This window comes from Neomonachus schauinslandi, chromosome 1 (genome assembly GCF_002201575.2).
Source record: "Neomonachus schauinslandi chromosome 1, ASM220157v2, whole genome shotgun sequence".
NCBI lineage: Eukaryota > Metazoa > Chordata > Mammalia > Carnivora > Phocidae > Neomonachus > Neomonachus schauinslandi.
Window position 1 is genome coordinate 160,445,990 of NC_058403.1, and position 20,296 is coordinate 160,466,285.

The 20,296-nt window shown below is 44.8% G+C and overlaps 1 protein-coding gene across 1 annotated transcript in view; it reads right to left on the reverse strand.

The window, feature by feature from the left end:
* RBSN (rabenosyn, RAB effector) overlaps positions 1–20,296 on the reverse strand; it is a 29,940-nt gene that overhangs the window by 4,119 nt on the left and 5,525 nt on the right. Inside the window, exons 3-11 of the mRNA XM_021695013.1 lie at positions 18,284–18,421; positions 13,552–13,652; positions 12,576–12,621; positions 12,088–12,249; positions 9,119–9,360; positions 7,136–7,206; positions 3,047–3,133; positions 1,853–1,955; positions 699–803 (exon numbers count right to left, since the gene is read on the reverse strand). Of these exons, the coding sequence (XP_021550688.1) occupies positions 699–803; positions 1,853–1,955; positions 3,047–3,133; positions 7,136–7,206; positions 9,119–9,360; positions 12,088–12,249; positions 12,576–12,621; positions 13,552–13,652; positions 18,284–18,421 (1,055 nt within the window). The remainder of the gene's footprint in view (positions 1–698; positions 804–1,852; positions 1,956–3,046; positions 3,134–7,135; positions 7,207–9,118; positions 9,361–12,087; positions 12,250–12,575; positions 12,622–13,551; positions 13,653–18,283; positions 18,422–20,296) is intronic.

Below are 20,296 nucleotides of genomic sequence, written 5' to 3' on the forward strand. Positions count from 1 at the left end.
CTGATTTTCAAAACTAAATTAATGACAGGGCGCCTGGGTGGCTCAGTCGTTGAGCGTCTGCCTTCGGCTCAGGTCATGATCCCAGGGTCCTGGGATCGAGCCCCGCATCGGGCTCCCTGCTCAGCGGGAAGCCTGCTTCTCCCTCTCCCACTCCCCCTGCTTGTGTTCCTGCTCTCGCTATCTCTCTCTGTCAAATAAATAAATAAAATCTTTAAAAAAAAAAAAAAAAACTAAATTAATGACAGTAACTTAAGGGATAAGATTTTCTCAATTTTAGATTCACTGGCCGTAGGCTTGTCTTAAACCTCTGAGGTCTAGTATCACTCATCCACACTAGACTCTCACACGATATTAAATGCACACATTATTTTGATTAGTGTTGCATATTCCAAAGCATTCTACAAAGAGCTCCCTGGTATCTGGGTCCTCTGCAACCTGTGCTACAGGGAGAACTGGCAGCCTCCATGGTATTCTGGACGAGAAAAAATCAGCAGGATCTCTGAAAGGCAAATAGGTCTGACCTGGGAAGAAAAATAACTATTCTGAGTCTACAGAGGAGAGGCCAGAAAAGAACAGAAGAGAGATGCAAACCAGACAGCACTGAGTTCTGATTTAATATGATCTCAAAGAGGGCCGCTTGGGAGCCTGGGGCGGCCTCTGGGCTCAAGAGGCCACCAGCATCCCTGCGTTTCACTTGCCTGTCTCTCCAGGATCCTCTTCCTCTCCATTTCCTGTTTCCTTTTCTTTTTCAGTTCCTCAAACTGTTCTCTGGTTGGCAGTGACATCAAACCCAGCAACTTTTCCTGTAGGGAGTCATGGACAATTTTGTATTTAAATCCTTTTAGGAAGAAAATGAGCCTAATGAAGTCTGTTTGTAAGATTCCATCCAAGCCCCACACCCCCGCTACCCCTTCCCTGCTCTAGGTTTCTCCACAGCACTTTTCACCATCTTAGAAATTCTATATTGTAGTTGGTTTTTGTCTATCTCCTTCCAGAAAAAAAGCTTTATGAGAACAGGAATGTCTTTTTGTTCATGTCAGGACACGCAGCACCTAGCACATTGCCTGGTACACAGTAGGCACTCACCGAGTGACTGCTGAATACAACACTAGTCAAAAGGAGAAGGGGCCTAATTCTCTGCAATACGGTGTTGGAAAACTAACTGAACAGAGCTCGCTCTGTCATTAAGCCCAGATGTGGTTCACTGTGGCTCTCCCAAGGGGTGTTCTAGGTAGAAGCAACTCAGCTCTAACCACCCAGGGTTAGTCTGCCTATGAACAATCAGCTGTTTCCTCCCAAGCAATGGCCCAGGAAGAGTCCCTCGGGAGCTTATCCTGAGGAAGAAATGTTATATATCAGTATGTCTGTCAGGCTGTACTCACACTAGCAAAAAGCAGGAATCTATCAGATGCCCAATGAAAGGGGAATAATTAAATAAAGGATGGTGCACCGAAAGTCGTATTCTGCAGCCATTCAAATGGTAACTATTTAAATGAAGACTACGTAAGAAGTGCTTATGATATAAAATTCAGTGTTAAAAAGAGAAGACATAAATTTGTAACTATGCACTAATCATAACTACTTTATATAACAAATGCAAATGAAAAAAAAAGGGAGGAAAATATACCAGAATGATGTGTAATAGTATTGGGGACAAAGGATTAAGAAGTTTTTACTTTTCTCTGTAATTCAGATTTTTCTCTAAAAGTGGCATAATTATATTTACAATTTTAAAAAATAATAAATGTACAAACAGAGAACAAACCATTGGCACGGTCTGCCTTCTGAGAGGCAGAAAAGCAGGGGAAGCAAATGAGACGTTTCTTTGAGAAATGAGAAAGGATGGCTTTACCTGCACAAACAGTGTAGCTGAGTATCTGATCATCCTCTGCAGCCGCAAAGTGTTTGGATGTGGTGGAGGGTCCTGGTTCAAGCCTAAGGTTAAGATCTTCTTACTGAATTGGAACAAACACATCAATGTAACAGGTGCTGCCAGCCCCAGAAACAAGGGTTAAATCTCTGAGTTGCCGGGCTTTTGTGCCAGGACCATCCGCGGAGGAAGCAGGTTAAAGACTCCACAGAATGTCCTTGAAGGCAAAGCCCATTCCTTACCCTCTGGTTGTACCCAAAGCCCCTGACACAGCACAGGGTGTCTAACCAACACTCAGCCATCGAGGAACTGACCACACATGCAGGGCCAACTTCATGGGTGAGTGACCCGTGCCTGGTTTAATATTCTGGTGTCACTGTCTTAAAATTCTTTTTTTTTTTTTTTTTTAATGGGAGCAGGGCCTGGGGGGCCAGTGAGGGACTCCCCGGGCCCCTGGAGTGGGCTGAGGTGGGGAAGGCAGGAAGCAACTGGCTTTGCCAGGCCGGTACACAAGCTGAAACTGGGCCAGGGGGTTTGTGGACAGTGCTGGGGGCAACACTGGGCAGCAGGAGGCCACAGCCACTCCAAGACCCACATCTTAAAATTCTTAATAATTCTTGCTTTTTCATTTTACCCTAGGTCCCACAAATTACATAGTCAGTCCTGCACAGATGGATGGACAAGGCCTCCTCATCTCAGTTCTCCCTCTGAATCACTATGCTTTCTATACCTCAAAGGGCTGATTTAACCCCAACAGCCAGTCCATGGTTAAAAAGCCGCTGTTGACTTGAAGAAAAAATCTGAGTTTCTATCCTGGCTCCACCGCTTTGCTAGCTGTGATGCATCTTCTCACCTACAAAGTAAGGGTATTAATCCCCACCACCCGGCTAACTTGGTTGAATAAATGAGATGTGGATACAACCAATGGCTGGTACAAAGATGGTGTCAATAATCAGTTCCTACTTCTTTAATAATGATGAACATTAGAAATCTTAACCAAGTTACTGAGATGTGGTGAGTGCCAGAGCCGGCACCTACCTCAGCCTGCTCCTCACATGTACTCTCTGTCACCAGGACTCTGGGTAAGCTCGGGCCCGACAGCCACCCTCCCGCCCCACTGAAACCGCATCTCCTCCACTCAAGGCAGCAAGTCAGACATCACCTAACAGGCCTTACCTTAAAGCATCTATGAGCTCGTACACTTTCTGCACTTCCACTCGAAGGTCACTGGCATGTTCCAGGCTGTAGGTTGTCTCCCCAGCACTAAGGAAAAATCACGGAAATGTTTGATTCAAGTTTCACCTCTAAAGGTTTAGGGTCTTACAAAGGGAGACACAGCTAATTCTCTCCAAGTGGTATTATTTCACACTCTTGTATATAATGCAGGGCTCATTCCTTTAAGTGCTAATCAACTGGAAGCTGCTTTTAATTTGCAGACGCCACAGGAGCAGATTTGTGCCTAGGCCTTTAAGGACTAGCTCTTACGCTCATCACCAAGATAAATGCAAATGAATCTACTTCAACCTACTTTCCCTAAACAATTTCACTATACCTAGTAAGACATATGAAGTGGTTTACTAAATAAGCTGGTTACCCTATATCCCAGGAGAAAGCAGCTGGCTTTTCTCACTCAAACACTACCCCCAGGGAGAACAGGAACAATGAGAAAGCTGACCAAGGAAACCCCAACACCTAGCAATACCCAGCACAGCATTATATCGATTGCCAATGCTCCTGGGCCTCACTAACAATTGCTCCCTACATGAGAAAAGCACTTTGACACCAAATCAAGCAGGGAGGAGACAGGGGATAACTGCCCAGGGTAGAGCAGGGGGCTGCAGGGAAGGTCAGAGATGGCTTCATTCCACTTAACTCAGAGGAACAGCAGCAGTTACTATGTGATCTTAGAACTGTTCATCTACAAGTGTGTCACCCCGTCAGGCCTGAAATGCAAGGGCAATGATGATGGCTTATCGTTTTTATCCTCAGTAACTAGCACATGGCCAAGCTTCGTCAGTGCTCATTGAAAAGAAAAACACTTCAGAAGATCTTGCAGCTGTTAATGCAGCCTCAGCAACGGCCACTCGGCTCCCTTCCTGAGGCAGCAGCAATTTAAGTTAAATAAGCAGAAAGGACTGCTGCGCTGACCTGGTTTACCAACTACAAGACAGCCCTAGCTGGAAAAATCTTGGTGTGTGCTATAATTGGAGGATCCTATTGGATGTTGGCTTCATCATCTCAAACCGCATAGTTTGCAAAAAGAACATCAGACCAGAATTAGGAATGCTTGCACTTTGTCTTGATATCTCCAAGTCACATGGAAAATAACACGGTTGGCTCAAATCTGAAAGCACCCTCCCCCCCCCCACAACCCCCACTACCGGTCTCAGTCTCAACCACACATATTCCCCACAGAGCACCTATCACGTCTGGAGTTATCTTGCTCATGATTTGTTCACTTGATTATGGCTGTGCTCCCATGGTAATGAAGCTCCAGGGCAGTGGACACAGTCTGCACTGTTCATTGCTACATCCCCAGTACCTCAAATAGTATTGGCACATAACTAGTGTTCAGTAAATACCCACAGAATGAATGAGGGAGGAAAATGTGCTTAAAGCCCTTTAGAACCAGTCTTTGGAGAGCGAGTAGGAGTTAGACATCTGGAAATGTGCTCAGCGATGGTAGTTTCCCAGCTGGATGGGGAGGCCCAGTGACCCACAGCTGCGTCTGAGGCACAAAGCAAGAAAAACAACAGACTCAGGGGAAGGAGCCCCCTGGGTAACGACGTCATGAGGGAAAGTTGAGTGCCAGCTCAGACTGCCAGGAACACAGTTCTCCTTGCTGACATCCAGGAAGAAGATAGTCCTGCTCTAATTTCAGACCAGTGGGCACAGGTGGGAGGAGGGGTGTTGATTCCAGTAAGTTCCAGGTAGGAAAAGAACATGAGACAGGTGCTACAAGCCAAGGATTCTCCATTTAGGGGAGGTAGATATCAGAAGCACTTGAGCTGCTTCTCCCAGCCTACTCACAGGGAGGCTATATGCTCCATTGATTGAAATTATTGCTCAGTGAACTGCAGGTAGAGAAGAAAACGTGTCCTTTCCTCCTGTTTTTCAGAACCAGTGCTCTTGGAATGAAAAGAGGAAGAACGGGGTATAGAAAGTGCAAATATAAGGGAAGAGAGGCCCTAGGACTGTTGTGGCTGAGAGGGCTGGAGAAACAGGGTGTCCTCCCCTTATCCTGTCTGCTGCCAGGGGCTGCAGACACCCAGTTGCTAGGACTGGAGGAAATGGGGGTGGTCTACAATGGTTTCCCTACCTCTTTTCTGTTCCCTTCCCACCTCTTTCCCCTCCCCATGGGCTGGCATACACTGGGGGAGGGAACAGGAACTGGAAGAAGAGCCCCAGAGCAAGAGTAGAGGCAGGGAGACATGCAAGAGAAGGGGTGTTTTTGCCACAGACCAACCAGGTTAAGCCGTTCATATTTTGTAAGTCAGACATTTACAGACTCCTAAGTTAGAAAACTCCTTAAGGACCATGTAAATGAAAAAGTTCATTTTCTTTTCATGTGAGATTCACATGATAGACTTAGAATGTGGTCACTGCCATCATGAAGGAAAAGCCAAGCTTTGTGTTTTTTGTTTGTTTTTAAATAGGCTCCATGCCCAACATGGGGCTTGAACTCATGACCCTGAGATTAAGAGTCACATGCTCTACTGACTGAGCCAGCCAGGTGCCCCAAGCTTTGTTTTGTGGAGACAATATAACACATTGCCACAGTAAATGGGCAAATAAAAATACAGGTTTGTTCTAAACAAGGCACATTTAATTCCACATGCATCACTACAAAGGTGGCAGGTGGGCAATACAGGCTTAAGACAAAGGCCGATAATCCTCACATAGAGAGCACATAACTGTTTTTCTGCAGGTTGGGAAAAGACTTGCTGCGATCTGATTCTAGTGGTAGCACTTCAAATTCTAGCTCACGTATCACTAACCTGCAGAAGGAGCAATGCTCTTAAGAGAGTGCCAGCGTATTTTTTCTGCAAAGGACCAGATAATAATATTTTTAGCTTTGCAGGCCAGATAGTCTCTGTCACAACTGTTCAACTCTGCTGCTGTAGTTGTAGTTTGCAGTTAAAATCAAACAAATGGGCATGGCTATGCACCAGTAAAATTTTATTCATTAAAAAAATGGCAATAACAAGCATTGGCAAGGATATGGAGAAACTGAAACGCACATGCATTGCTGGCGGAAATGTAAAGTGGTGCAGTCATTTTGGAAAACAGTCTGGCAGTGCCTCAGAAAATTTAAAATCTAGAGTTACCATATGACCCAGCGACTCCACACCTAGGTATAAACCCAAAAGAAATAAAATTATATGTCCACAAAAAAAACTTATACAGGAATATTCACTGAAGCATTATTCATAATAGCCAGAAGTGGAAAAACCCAAATGTTCATCAACGGACTAATGGGTACACAAAATGTGGTCTATCCATACAATGCATTTGCACGAGTGGAATGGAACGCTAACATGTGCCGCCACAAAGGTGAATCTTGAAAACACTACACTATGTGAAAGAAGCCAGACACAAAGGATCATGTATTTATATGAAATGTCCCAAAGAGGCGAATCCATAGACAGAAAGCAGACCAGTGGTCACCAGGGAGAGGGGAAATACGCAATGACTAGTAATGGGGGTGGGGTTTCTCTGGATGATAAAAATGGTTTGGAATTAAGACAGCAATGACGGTTGAATGACTCTGCGAAGAACCACTGACCTGTACACATTAAAAGGGTGTGTAAATTATTAATTTTTTTGGTGTGTAAGTTATATTTTAGTTAAAAAAAGAAACAGATAGCAGGTTAGATTTGGCCCATGGGCTGAGGTGTGCCAACCCCTGTTCTAAAGGAAATGCCTGCTCTAAGCCTGAAGCAGCAGCCCCCCCTCTCCCGCCCCGGGGCAGGCACCCGAGGCACACTGTCCTTGCTCACCTCCAGATGCCACACTCGGCAGCGGTGCCTACTGTCTGAGGCCCTTCCCTAACCTGCTCCATCAGAACTGGGGCCCCTTGAACATGTCTACCAGAGGACTGTAACACGTGCCACACAGAAATACAGACATGACAAAGATTCTCCACAGTTGGTCACAGAAGAAAAGCAGCCAGAATTAAGATTTTCATTTTCAGCTACTGAGGAGCTACGCTAAAGTGCCCACAAACAATCGTCACTGAATTAGAAAAACTGAGGAATAGCTTACTTTAATGATGCTGCCATCCTGATGTATTCGGGAGCTTTTTGGTCAACTTTCTCCATGCAAAGTCGTAATTTCTAAGAACAAAACAAAAGAGGTGAGTCGTGCTCTCAAGGTACAAAACAGTTATGCTGCATCAACAGAGATGTATTTAAAATGTACAATTTCCGGGGCACCTGGCTGGCTCAGTGGGTAGAGCATGCGACTCAATCTCTGGGTTGTGAGTTCAAGCCCCACATTGGGTGTGGAGCCTACTTAAAAAAAAATTTTTTTTAAATGTACAGTTGGAAATATGCAGAGTGTTTTTTTTGTTTGTTTTTACTGTTGTTATCAATTTCCTGATTTACAAACCTCCTTTACAAGCAGTAAATCTTGCAGGAAGGAAAAAAAGTGAGGGCAGAACTTTTGACAGGATGTTTTTGCAGGGAGCAAGGCCTTCCAGGACATAAGCCAGTGAGTTTACCAAGGCAGAGGAAAGGAACTGGTGGCCACATTCTCTCTCTGCCAGGTGATGAAAGATACTAGCAAATGGTACTGCCAGGGCTCACTTCAAAAATGAAGGAAGGAAAAAGCATTTACAAAAATGAGTTATCAGGTCATGAACTCCATACATAGGATGGGTAATGGCTACATCTGCAGCTCAGGGCAGGGTTTCATTAACACCATTTCTAGTAGTCTAAGTATTTTTCTGGTGATTCCAGAAATGCAGCCATTATGACCCACAGACCTGCTAACAGTGACCATTCAGTGATCAGCAGACAAATATACAGACGGTCCCAGACTTACAATGGTTAGACTTCATGATTTTTCAACTTTACAATGGTGCGAAAGGGATACTCATTCAGTAGGAACGGAACTTGGAGCTTTGAGTGTGGATCTTTGCCCAGACTGGCGACATGCAGTAGGACACCTTCCCGTGACGCTGGGCGGTGGCAGCCGCCGCAGCTCAAGGCCAGCCGCGTGATCACAGGGTCAGCCGCCGATACCCTTACGACCACCCTGTACTCACTCAGCCTTCTGCTTCTCACTTTCAGCACGGTACCCAGTAAGTTACACGATCCGCTCAGCACTTTGTTATCCAACAGATTTGTGTTAGAGGCTTCTGCCCAACTGCACGCTAACGTCACTGTTCCCAGCACGGTTAGTGTAGGCCAGGCTGCCACACTATGATGTTTGGTATGTTTGGTGTATTAAAGGCAATTTCGACTTGCGATATTTTCAACTCAGGATGGCTTTATCAGGACGTGGCCCCACTGTAAGTGGAGGAAGGCCCAGGCGCTCCTCTGCTCAGGGTTCTACATGAGCTGCTACCTCCACCAGGCTGATCTCCCCCTTCCCATCTCCCATCACCTGCTTATGAAACCTCCAGCTGGCTAATCCTTCTCAGCCTGCAGATCCCCCCAGCCATTGGGAGTGAGGTAGACTCACTCCCCGTCTGACTCTGAATCCCCTGTTTTTGCACGACCCTATGCTCCTCTCAAAGTATGCATCTACTGAATGTGTTTTGGGATTGCTGGTGGTAATGACAGCTGAGGCATTTGAATGGACTTAAAAGGGAAGCTCTATGCCCATGGGCAGTCACTCAAACCTGTAAAGCCTGAAGCTCCCAAGTGAATTTCCCAGGACTCTTCTGGCCCACTGTTCATACCTGATCCAGCTCCACTACTCCTCATATGGAAATCCTGTCCACACCGAATGGCAACCATCCTTCCTCCTCTTGCCCCTGGGCCACCAAAGTCTCCAACCTCCTGCTTTCAAGTGGGCAAGGAGGGGTGAGGGAACAAGGTTGTTGCAACACACCCAGGATGACTCTGTGAATCACCCAGGGCCCTAGCTAGGACACCATACCAGGGCCCTTTAGCAGAAAGTAAAAATGATTCAAAGGAACAACTTCCCAAAACATTCTCCAAAATATGCAGGCATGCACATAACATGTAACAGCCAAATCTGCATCTCAAATCAGACCCAGGACCACACCCGGTGAGTCACCTCATAGAGCTTTACAATGTCGGGGGTGTGCTCCTTCTCATCAATCTGCTGCTCTCTCTTGAGCAGCGTGTCCTTGCAGTGTGTACAGCAGCGGATCCGGTCGTCATCCTTTTCATCCAGGACGGAGCTTACACTGCTCACGCTGCTGATACTGCCCCGGCGGGAGCCATGGACACTGTTGGGTGACTGGCTGGGGCTGGTGTGGGTGCTCAGGGAATCTTTGCTGGCACTGGTGAGCTTGTCTGTAAAGCACAACACAGGACAGGTGGCAATGAGCCCGCAGCATCCCATCACCCCACCGCTCACAACAGAGGGGAGGCCACAGGTGCTGATGCAGGCTCTGTCTATGGGCAAGAAGCACCACACCTTTGCCTTCCTGGGGTCAGGCTCTGTGGTGGGAGGTACTCCCAATGCCAGCCAGGAAAAAGCCAGACAGCCTAGGAAGGTCTCTGAGGCTCTGAAGCCCATTCCTAACCTGACCCAACACAATCCACATTCTCCCCAGACTGTCCTGACAGACTTCCCCACTCCCAAATATCTGACTCCTACCCCTTCCAAAGCTCAGCTCAAATGGTACATCCTTCTGGAAGCCCTACTCTATTCCTTGAGGCAAAAACAATATGCCCTTCCTATCAGGTCCTACCATGTCATCCCTCTTGGAGCACTTTCCTCTTTTCTCCCTGTATGACAGTTCTATGTATACCCAGAGCTGCTCTATGAATCTGGGAGGGTAGGAACTGTCTTATTCATACTTGTACCCCAATATATCCAACGGGGCTACCCCATAGCACCTGCCCAGTAAATGTTAGTTAATTAGCACAAGATAAGAAAGGTGAATAGTGTCTCAAAAGCATATTATGAAGTCTCAGGTGAAACAGAAAGTCAGTTTCAGGGAGAAAGGGAAGGTATTAAGGTAATGTGTGCCTGCCGGATGTCAGAACGGGACAGAGGAAGCATCTGCTTCTGTCCCACATTGTCCAGATGCTCCATAGCCAACAGCACATGCAGAGTCAGCGGAACTCCCCAGGGTTGCAAAACCACCTCAAATGTCCCAGAATTGGCCCAAAGCCCAAGAGATCATCTTTAGCAACTTTTAACCAGTTGAGACTCAAAGTTCTACACCCTCTGGTTCCACCTAACATTGTAGCCACCATCCCCATAATTCTCAAACGTGTCCTCTATACTCCCCCAACTATTCTATTTGCTCATTTACTAACCTTCCCCCAGGGCCCTTCCACGGCTTTGCTCCTGCTCTGCACTCTACCCAGGATCCTTCCTGCCCTACCTCTTTGCAATCCTTGCTATCTTTTAAGGCTCTTCTCAAACATCACCTCCCAAACCTGAGCATCCATGCTCTTGATCCCCCCAGCACTCAATGTCTCTCATATTATGATATTACAGTCTGTTTTATATGACAATAAACTGTGACTTTTATCTCAAAGGAAAGGACTAGCCTTCTGCTCATTTTTAAAGAACCTTTCTGGGGCGCCTGGGTGGCTCAGTCGTTAGGTGTCTGCCTTCGCCTCGGGTCATGATCCCAGGGTTCTGGGATCGAGCCCCGCATCGGGCTCCCTGCTCCGCGGGAAGCCTGCTTCTCCCTCTCCCACTCCCCCTGCTTGTGTTCCCTCTCTTGCTGTGTCTCTCTCTGTCAAATAAATAAATAAAATCTTTAAAAAAAATAAAGAACCTTTCTTATAGTCTCCTCTAAAAGCCTCAGCTGCCACTTCCAAGCAGAGCTCACAACGATTTGGTCAGCTCTCCTGGGTGTCTGATGCAACTTCTCTCCTAATACTTATCTCTTTATAAAGCAATTATTTGTAAGTCTGTATCCTTTGCTAGACGCTAGACCCTTTGCGGAATGGACAATGCCTTATAAACCATAGGTGGGCAAACATGACCTGTAAACCAAGTCCAGCCTGCTTTTGTATAGCCCTTGAGCTAAATATGGTTTTAAAAGGTTTTTTAAAAACCTTTTTAAAACCTTTTAAAAAAGGTTTTAAACAACCTTTGTTGTTGTTGTTTTTGTTTTGTTTTGTTTTGTTTTTTAAAGATTTTATTTATTTATCTGAGAGAGAATGAGAGAGACAGAGAGCACATGAGAGGGGGGAGGGTCAGAGGCTGTTTTTCCCCCTTCTGCCCACTTTCCTGGGTGTTGGGGGGGGGCTCGCTGACAACAGTCACAAATCCAGCGACCTGATGGAATAGCACCAAGGCCCACACAAAAAGTATGATAACCTCTGTCACACACATCACAGAACATCATTTCTTCTTCGTGGTGGGGTTGTCCACATATAATGCAAGTTTTACATTCCATACACTGCCATGGGTAGGTCTTAATCATAGAAACAAGCTCCATGGTCATATCCAGGCAAGAAGGATGGCCACTATTCTCACACTGGGAGCAGTGTATAAGTCGCTTAACCAACTGAGCCACCCAGGCGCCCACAACCTTTGTTGTTTAAAAAAAGAAGAAGAGAGGCGCCTGGTTGGCTCACTCGTTAAGTATCTGCCTTCGGCTCAGGTCATGATCTCAGGGTCCTGGGATGGAGCCCCGCATTGGACTCCCTGCTCAGCGGGAAGCCTGCTTCTCCCTCTCCCACTCCCCCTGCTTGTGTTCCCTCTCTCGCTGTGTCTCTCTCTGTCAAATAAATAAATAAAATCTTTAAAAAAAAAAGAAGAAGAAGAAATGTCACAGAGACCATCTGTAGCCCACAAAGCTTAAACTATTTACTATCTGATCTTTTACAGAAAAAGTTTGCCAGCCCTTGTTATCCACCACTGTATCCCTGGACCCTAGCTAGCATCGTGCCTAGCCTATAGCAGGCTTCATGGAATCAATAAATGAATGGATAAAGATCCCATGGGACATTCACTTAAACAAAAACATTCAAAAAATCACCCACTAGTGATCAGCAAACAAGCCAGTCACAAGAAGAACAGGGCTAGGGCCCCGCCTCCACATTACCTACTTGCAAAAGGGAGGCTGATGAGCTCCATACACTTCTTGCACATAATAGACCCGCAGAGGCGGCAGTGGTGGCGGCGGTTACGGATGCTGAACTTATTCCCACAGTCCGGACAGAAAGGGACATCTTGGTCGTTGACCCAAGGCACCACAGACTTTTCTATTGCTTTGGGAAGAACAAAACAAAAATCAAACAAACAGAAAAGCTAGCCATTTTATTTTATTTTATTTAAAGATTTTATTTATTTATTTGACAGAGAGAGACACAGCGAGAGAGGGAACACAATCAGGGGGAGAGGGAGAAGCAGGCTTCCCTCAGAGCAGGGAGCCCGATGCGGGGCTCGATTCCAGGACACCGGGATCACGACCTGAGCCGAAGGAAGACACTTAATGACTGAGCCACCCAGGCGCCCCAAAGCTAGCCATTTTAAAAAGAGGTTTGGTCAGGGAGAAAGATAAATAGAATGAATGTGAGCAAAATTCTAGAGTTACCTCGTATCTTAGCAGATTCGGTATTCGTTCTGTCAAATGCAGTGAGCTGACAAGGAGAAGACAGTGCCAAATGGAATTAAACAGGTGATGTACATACTTTTCACAGGCAAGAGGCATCAAGCAGGAATTCACACATCTTCACTTCTCAAGTCTCATCTCTCATCCCCAACCTCACAAAGTCACAAAAGCAACTTCACACTAGACAGAGTATTAGCTTGCATCTAGAAGGCAGCTCCCTTCCCCATGACCTGATTCCAATCTCGTCAGTTCTCCATTTATGCAATAACCAGAGGTAGGCAAGGATGTGGTGGGTGTGGCTACTGAAATCAATGGGGAATTCCTGATTCTCCACGGTCCTCCTGGACAATGAAACCGGGCACATATTTCTGCCCTACAAAGTACACATCAAGAACTATACCTGCGGTTGCTACCATGCCCACCATAAAATCCAGGTTATACACAACAAGCATTTCTAGGGTCAAAGTAGAACAGAATGATTGTGGGTGTGAAGACACACTCTGGTACCACAGGACAAGAAGGCCCAGTCCAGATATTCCCACACTGAATGCTGGCCCTGGATGAGTACTCCTCACAGACCTTGTCCCAAGCTTCTGTTTGTTATCGAGTATCATACACTATGTCCCACTGCATGACTGTACTTTGGACACCCCAAAGAGGAAATAATTTGAAAGTAGAAAGGTTTTCCAGCAGCCAAGTGGGCTTCAGAGGAAGGAAAAGGAAAGCTGGATATGAGGCATGTCTGTCAACCTGGGCCATCTCCTACAGTAAAACCAGCCCAGGCTACAACTATCTACCATGTCCTCTGCGCCTCTTAGGTGAGCTCGAGGTGGGGCGTTTCTCTGCCAGCATCCAATATATACAACATACCTAATACACACTGCAGAAATCTAATTTTTTCTCCCCCAGAAAATTTATACTTGCAGAAAAGAAAATGTTTTAAAACAACAAAATTTACCTTCTCTAACCTGATTATTAATTTATTGACTTCAACAACATAGTGGTCAATTCTGGCAGCTCGGTGTTTTTTGAAGTCAGAAAGATGGCTTCTCACAGCGCCTAGGACAGGAAATGGGAGATGAATGACATGTTGTTTCTCTGAGAGAGCCCCTCTCCCTCGCTGCTTATCTTCAATGAATTTTATTTTTTTTTTACAGATGACCTTGTATTGTTTTAAGATTGTATTTATTGGGGCGCCTGGGTGGCTCAGTCGTTAAGCGTCTGCCTTCAGCTCAGGTCATGATCCCAGGGTCCCAGATCGAGCCCCGCATCGGGCTCCCTGCTCAGCGGGAAGCCTGCTTCTCCCTCTCCCACTCCCCTGCTTTTGTTCCTGCTCTTGCTATCTCTCTCTCTGTCAAATGAATAAATAAAATCTTAAAAAAAAAAAAGATTGTATTTATTTATTTGAGAAAGAGACAGAGCACGAGGGTGGGGGAGGAACAGAAGGAGAGGGAGACAGAATCCCAAGCAGACTCTGAGCTGAGCACGAGCCCAACACAGGGCTCAATCCCAGGACCCTGAGATCATCACCTGAGCCGAAAACAAGAGTTGGACGCTTAACCGAATGAGCCACCCAGGTGCCCCATCCTCAATGAATTTTATTTATTTTTATTTTTTTTAAGATTTCATTTATTTGAGAGAGAGAGACAGAGATAGCGAGAGAGAGCACAAGTGGGTAGAGAGGAAGAAGCAGGCTCCCCGCCAAGCAGGAAGCCCGACATGGGGCTTGATCCCAGGACCCCCAAAATCATGACTCGATCCGAAGAGAGACACCCAACCAACTGAGCCACCCAGGCGCCCCTTCAATGAGTTTTAAACACAAGTAGAAATTCAACGAGTTTAGAGTCTTACTAAAAATTCAAAGACAAGCAAATGGAAACAAATTTGCTAAAATGTTAACCACAGTTAACATTGGAGGCCATAAAGAGCATACAAGAGACCTCAGAGTATGGTGGAGGAGAGCCTGGACTGGAGCCTGCCTGTGCTCAAATTTCAATTCTGCCACACACTGTGTGACCTTGAACAAGTTCCTTAATGTCTGTGTAACTTGGGAGTACTCCTCTACAAAATGGGGTAACAGTAGTACCTACTCCACAAGGTTGTTAGGAGGATTAAAAAGTTAAAATTTATGAACTCCTTAGAACACTATCTGGCACATGAATTTTTGTTAAAAAGGACAGTAACATGGGAGACTTTTTTTTTTTTTTTTAAAGATTTTATTTATTTATTTGACAGAGAGAGACACAGCGAGAGAGGGAACACAAGCAGGGGGAGTGGGAGAGGGAGAAGCAGGCTCCCCGCAGAGCAGGGAGCCCGATGCGGGACTCGATCCCAGGACCCCGGGATCATGACCTGAGCCGAAGGCAGTCGCTTAACCAACTGAGCCACCCAAGCGCCCAACATGGGAGACTTTTAAAAATCTCTCATACTTTCCTGTGCTTTCCAAAGTTGGTACACTATCGTTTTTCATCAGAATAAAAACAGTCCTTCTCAAAAAGCCCCCAAAATGTTAATGCTAACGGATGTCACTGGAAGAGCTAGTTAAACTGATTCCTTGATCAGCAGCAAAGATCCAAGGATAAACCTTCTCACACAAATGGAACCAAATGGTAGCTTGTTGTTTCAGCATATCTGAAATATCCCCTCTTCCTCTTCCAAAACACCAACCCACCCCAGCTGCCCTCACCCCCAGCACACAGTCCACTTCCTCTTCCCAACCATGGCCTATTCACTTATAAGTTGTGCCCCACCTGGAGCTTCTCACATACTATACTCTGCACCATCCTTGCTCTTTTCTCCCTAACGATACTCTCTAACATCTAATTAAATTTTAGTTTCAAATTCTTAGGCGTGACCATAGATCTCTTTTTTTAAGATTTTATTTATTTATTTATTTATTTGACAGAGAGAGAGAGAGAAAGAGCAAGCGCGAGAGCACAAACAGAGCGGCAGGCAGAGGGAGAAGCAGACTCCCTGCTGAGCAGAGAGCCCGACATGGGGCTCGATCCCAGGATGCCGGGATCATGACCTGAACCAAAGGCAGACACTTAACCGACTGCGCCACCCAGGCACCCGGGCGTGACCACAGATCTTAACTTTTAAAAATTTGCCATTCACTTGACCTTCCACAACTCTGACTTCCTCCAGTTGTTGAAACCGGCAAGTTAATCAGAAAATTGCTCTGATAATTTAACACTGGCAATCATGAAACAGGCTATCAAAAAGCTAATAAGAGGGCGCCTGGGTGGCTCAGTTGGTTAAGCGACTGCCTTCGGCTCAGGTCATGATCCTGGAGTTCCGGGATCGACTCCCGCATCGGGCTCCCTGCTCGGCGGGGAGTCTGCTTCTCCCTCTGACCCTCCTCCCTCTCCTGCTGTCTCTAATTCTCTCTCTCTCAAATAAATAAATAAAATCTTTAAAAAAAAAAAAAAAAAGCTAATAAGAATTCACATGTCTGAAATTTCTCCTTCATGTTTCAAATTGACTTTCATATGTAACTCACTACTGTATGTATACTATCACGTTTTATTAGTTTCAGGTGTACAACATATTGATTTGAAAATTCTAATTTTTTTAATTTTAAGTAATCTCTATACCCAACACAGGGCTCAAACTCACAATCCTGAGATCACGAGTCGCACACTCTTTCCACTGAACTAGCCAGGAGCCCCTGATTTGAAAATTTCTTAAATTTTATTTTATTATTTTTTTTTACTAAAGTGTAATTAACAATGTTACATTATGCTATTTTTATTTTTTATTTATTTTTTAAAGATTGATTGATTAGAGAGAGAGCGCACAGAGTGAAAAGAAGAGGGAGAAGCAGACTCCTCACTGAGCAGAGAGCCTGATGCAGGGCTTGATCGCAGGACCCCAAGATCATGACCTGAGCCAATCATGACCTGAATCAAAGGCAGATGCTTAACTGACTAAGCCACCCAGGCACCCCATATACAGTGTTATTTTTTTTTAATATTTTATTTATTTATTTGTCAGAGAGATAGAGAGAGCACAAGCAGGGGAAGCAGCAGGCAGAGGGAGAAGCAGGCTCCCCGCTGAGCAAGGAGCCTGATGCAGGACTCCATCCCAGGGCCCTGGGATCATGACCTGAGCTGAAGGCAGACGCTTAACCAACTGAGCCACCCAGGCATTCCTATAGTGTTATTTTTAAAGCCATTTTCTCCTACCATGATGAAAATGTTTCCACTCTCCAATATGGTAGCCACTAGCCACAGGTGTAGACTGAGCACTTGAAATATGGCTAGTGTATGATTGAGGAAATTACTTTTATTTAATTTTAACTTATTTGAATTTAAATAGCCACATATAGTTAGTGGCTATCCTATCAGACAGTGCAGTTCTAAGATTTTCCTCATTCAAAAAGACACATTCCATTGTGGCCCTATAAGAAGAATATGGTAGATGACTCTGGGTAAATATCAATTCCCTCCTTAGAGCCTGTTTCCTCATCTGTAAATGGGAATGAGCATCATGACCTATTCCACCTCATGAAGCTTTTGTGAAAGATGCAAAAGATAATGAATATGAAAGTATAATAAAGCCTTAGGAGGAAATCATTCTTTATCCATTGTATGGACAGAAAATATATTAAGTTTTGTTATCATACAACAGTTAAAGGACATGTAAAATTAGCTAGTTCAACATCATGTGGCATTTTTGGTAACAGCTCTGTTGAGATGTTATTCACAGACATACAATCCACCATTTAAAGCATACAAATTCCATGGTTTTTAGCATATTCAGGTACAACCATCACCAAAATAAATCTTAGAACATTTTCATCACCTCACAAAGATTTTTTTTTAAAAAAAAAAGATTTTATTGATTTATTTGAGAGAGAGAGAGAGGGGTGAAGCACAGAGGGAGAGCAAGAGGGAGAAGCAGACTCCCTGCTGAGCCAAGAGCCCAACGTGGGACTCGATCCCAGGAGCCTGAGATCATGACCTGAGCCGAGGGCAGACGCTTAACCGACTGAGCCACCCAGGCACCCCAAGATGATTATTTTGAAAGTCAGTAGATGGTACCATAATTATGTGTTTCAGAAAATTCAGTTGCACAAATAAGTCAATGAGTGCCTCTTGCTAGGCAGGTAACATCCTACATGAGAAGAGACAGCCCAGTCAATGGAGTCTCTGCCTGGGCTGATGTCAAACACCTGGATTCCTACCTCAGTTCTATAGTTCCTTAGCTGTTTGACTCTGGGCAGGTCCCCATCCAGTGCAGTGAGGATTACATGAGTACACATGTAAAGCATTTAATGCAGTGCCTAACACAAAGCAGATGCTCAGTTCATTCTGATCCATTTTTGCTCCACTCTGGGACATAAGGTCCATAAGAAGCTTAAACCGTTCTGGTTTACTGATGTCTCCTCAGCTGACTTTTTCCTTTTTAAAGGTTTATTTATTTATTTTAGAGAGACAGAGTGAGCGTGCGATTAGGGGGAGGGCCAGAGGGAGAGGATCTTCAAGCAAACTCCCGCTGAGCACAGAGCCTGGACACAGAGCCTGTATGAGATCATGACCTGAGCCGAAACCAAGAGTTGGACACTTAACTGACTAAGCCATCCAGGTGCACCACCCCCACTTCTTTTTCTCAGCTAACTCTTAAAACATCACCAAGTACATATAGATGTTCAAACATTTGCTGAATGAATGAACAGAACTTCTTACCTAGTTCCTGGGGTTCCCACATGTAAGGGTCGACCCCTCCATAACTGAAAGACTCATATCCTTGTGTCCCTGATTCTGCTCGGTCATCTTCTCGTTTCAACAGCCTGTTCTTGGCTTTCTTAGCCTTCTGGACAAGACCTTAAAAAATGAAACAAATACCATAAATCGATCCATAAACATCTAGTAAAAAGTCAAAGGAAATCTCAAAACACAAGAGCTGATAAAATGACTATGCTTTATTTAAAAAATTTTGGATCCCAAATAAATTGTAATAATGAGTCCACAACCACTGTATTACAAATACCACAGAGCATTCATTCACTCGTATTAGCAGTAAGTTGGTTTATATAGCCAATATACAGCTAAATTACTATTCATTGCCAAATTTAAGAGCCCAATTAAAGTATAAAATCAAATTCAATGAGGGGCCAAGGCAATGGAAATGTTTTTTTCTAGACCTTAACTGGGGAGGTGGTTACATGGGTATATACATTTTCCAAAACTCACTAAATTGTACACATAAAAACTTATGTGTAAACTATATCTTAATTAAAATAAAGTTTTTTAAAAATTAAATTCTACAGGGGCGCCTGGGTGGCTCAGTCGTTAAGTGTCTGCCTTCTGCTCAGGTCATGATCCCAGAGTCCTGGGATCAAGCCCCGCATTGGGCTCCCTCCTCAGCAGGAGGCCTGCTTCTCCCTCTCCCACTCCCCCTGCTTGTGTTCCCTCTCTCGCTGTGTCTCTGTCAAATAAATAAATAAAATCTTTAAAAAAAAATTAAATTCTACAGTATTATTTACTCTATGGACTCATGAGCAAACCCTTTTTGTTTACTTCCAGGATGGGATTCAACGAAACCAACATCCCTGGGCTAGTGTTCCCCATAATGCTTAGCTGTACATAGAGTTCTTCTTCCCCTACTCACTTAATAAATGCATGTGTGAGGATATTGACAAAAAGCTTCAAGAGGGGCGCCTGGGTGGCTCAGTCAGTTAAGCGGCTGCCTTCAGCTCAGGTCATGATCCCAGGGTCCTGGGATCGAGCCCCGCATTGGGCTTCCTGCTCAGTGGGGAGCCTGCTTCTCCCTCTCCCTCTGCCTGCCTCTCTGCCTACTTGTTCACTCTCTCTCTCTGTCAAATAAATAAATAAAATCTTTAAAAAAAAAAAAAAGCTTCAAGAAACAGCTATAACACCTACAACATAACACAAAGGGAACTAGACTTGGTAAGAAGAGATAATGAATGCTTCCTGGATTGATTCTTTGCATGTATCAGGCACAAAACAAAGTGCTTTAAAAAAAATCAGTACAATGAATGCTCACAATATTATGAAGCAGGTGGTATCCATACTTATAAATGAGGACACGACATAAAAAGAGGGGGAAAACTTGCCGCACCCCAGATCACAGAGCTTATAGGGCAACAGGGCTACAAGTGGACACCTCATCTGTTTGAAACTGAGAACCCAAGTTCTTCTAAGCCAGCATGATTCAAAAACTAAGCGTCTGGGGCGCCTGGGTGGCTCAGTCATTAAGCGTCTGCCTTCGGCTCAGGTCATGATCCCAGGGTCCTGGGATCAAGCCCCGCATCGGGCTCCCTGCTCCACGGGGAGTCTGCTTCTTCCTCTCCCACTCCCCCTGCTTGTGTTCCCTCTCTCGCTGTGTCTGTCTCTGTCAAATAAATAAATAAAATCTTTAAAATAAAAAAAAATTTAAAAACTAAAAAAACTAAGCATCTGCAGAACAGGGTTTTGCTCCCTGTACCGAGGAGAGAGGACCTGCTGTTTGTTAAAAAGGGACAGCAGTCAACTTGTGTGGGAAAAAATTCTTGATCCTATGTTGCTCTCATCAAGGTTCTTAAATTTTGGGTAATTATCCCTTTCTGCCCCTAGAATCTAGTAGAAAATATGAGATTTATTTTTATTTATTTTTTTAAAGATTTTATTTATTTATTTGACAGAGAGTGAGCACAAGCAGGGGGAGCAACAGAGGGAGAGGGAGAAGCAGACTCCCCA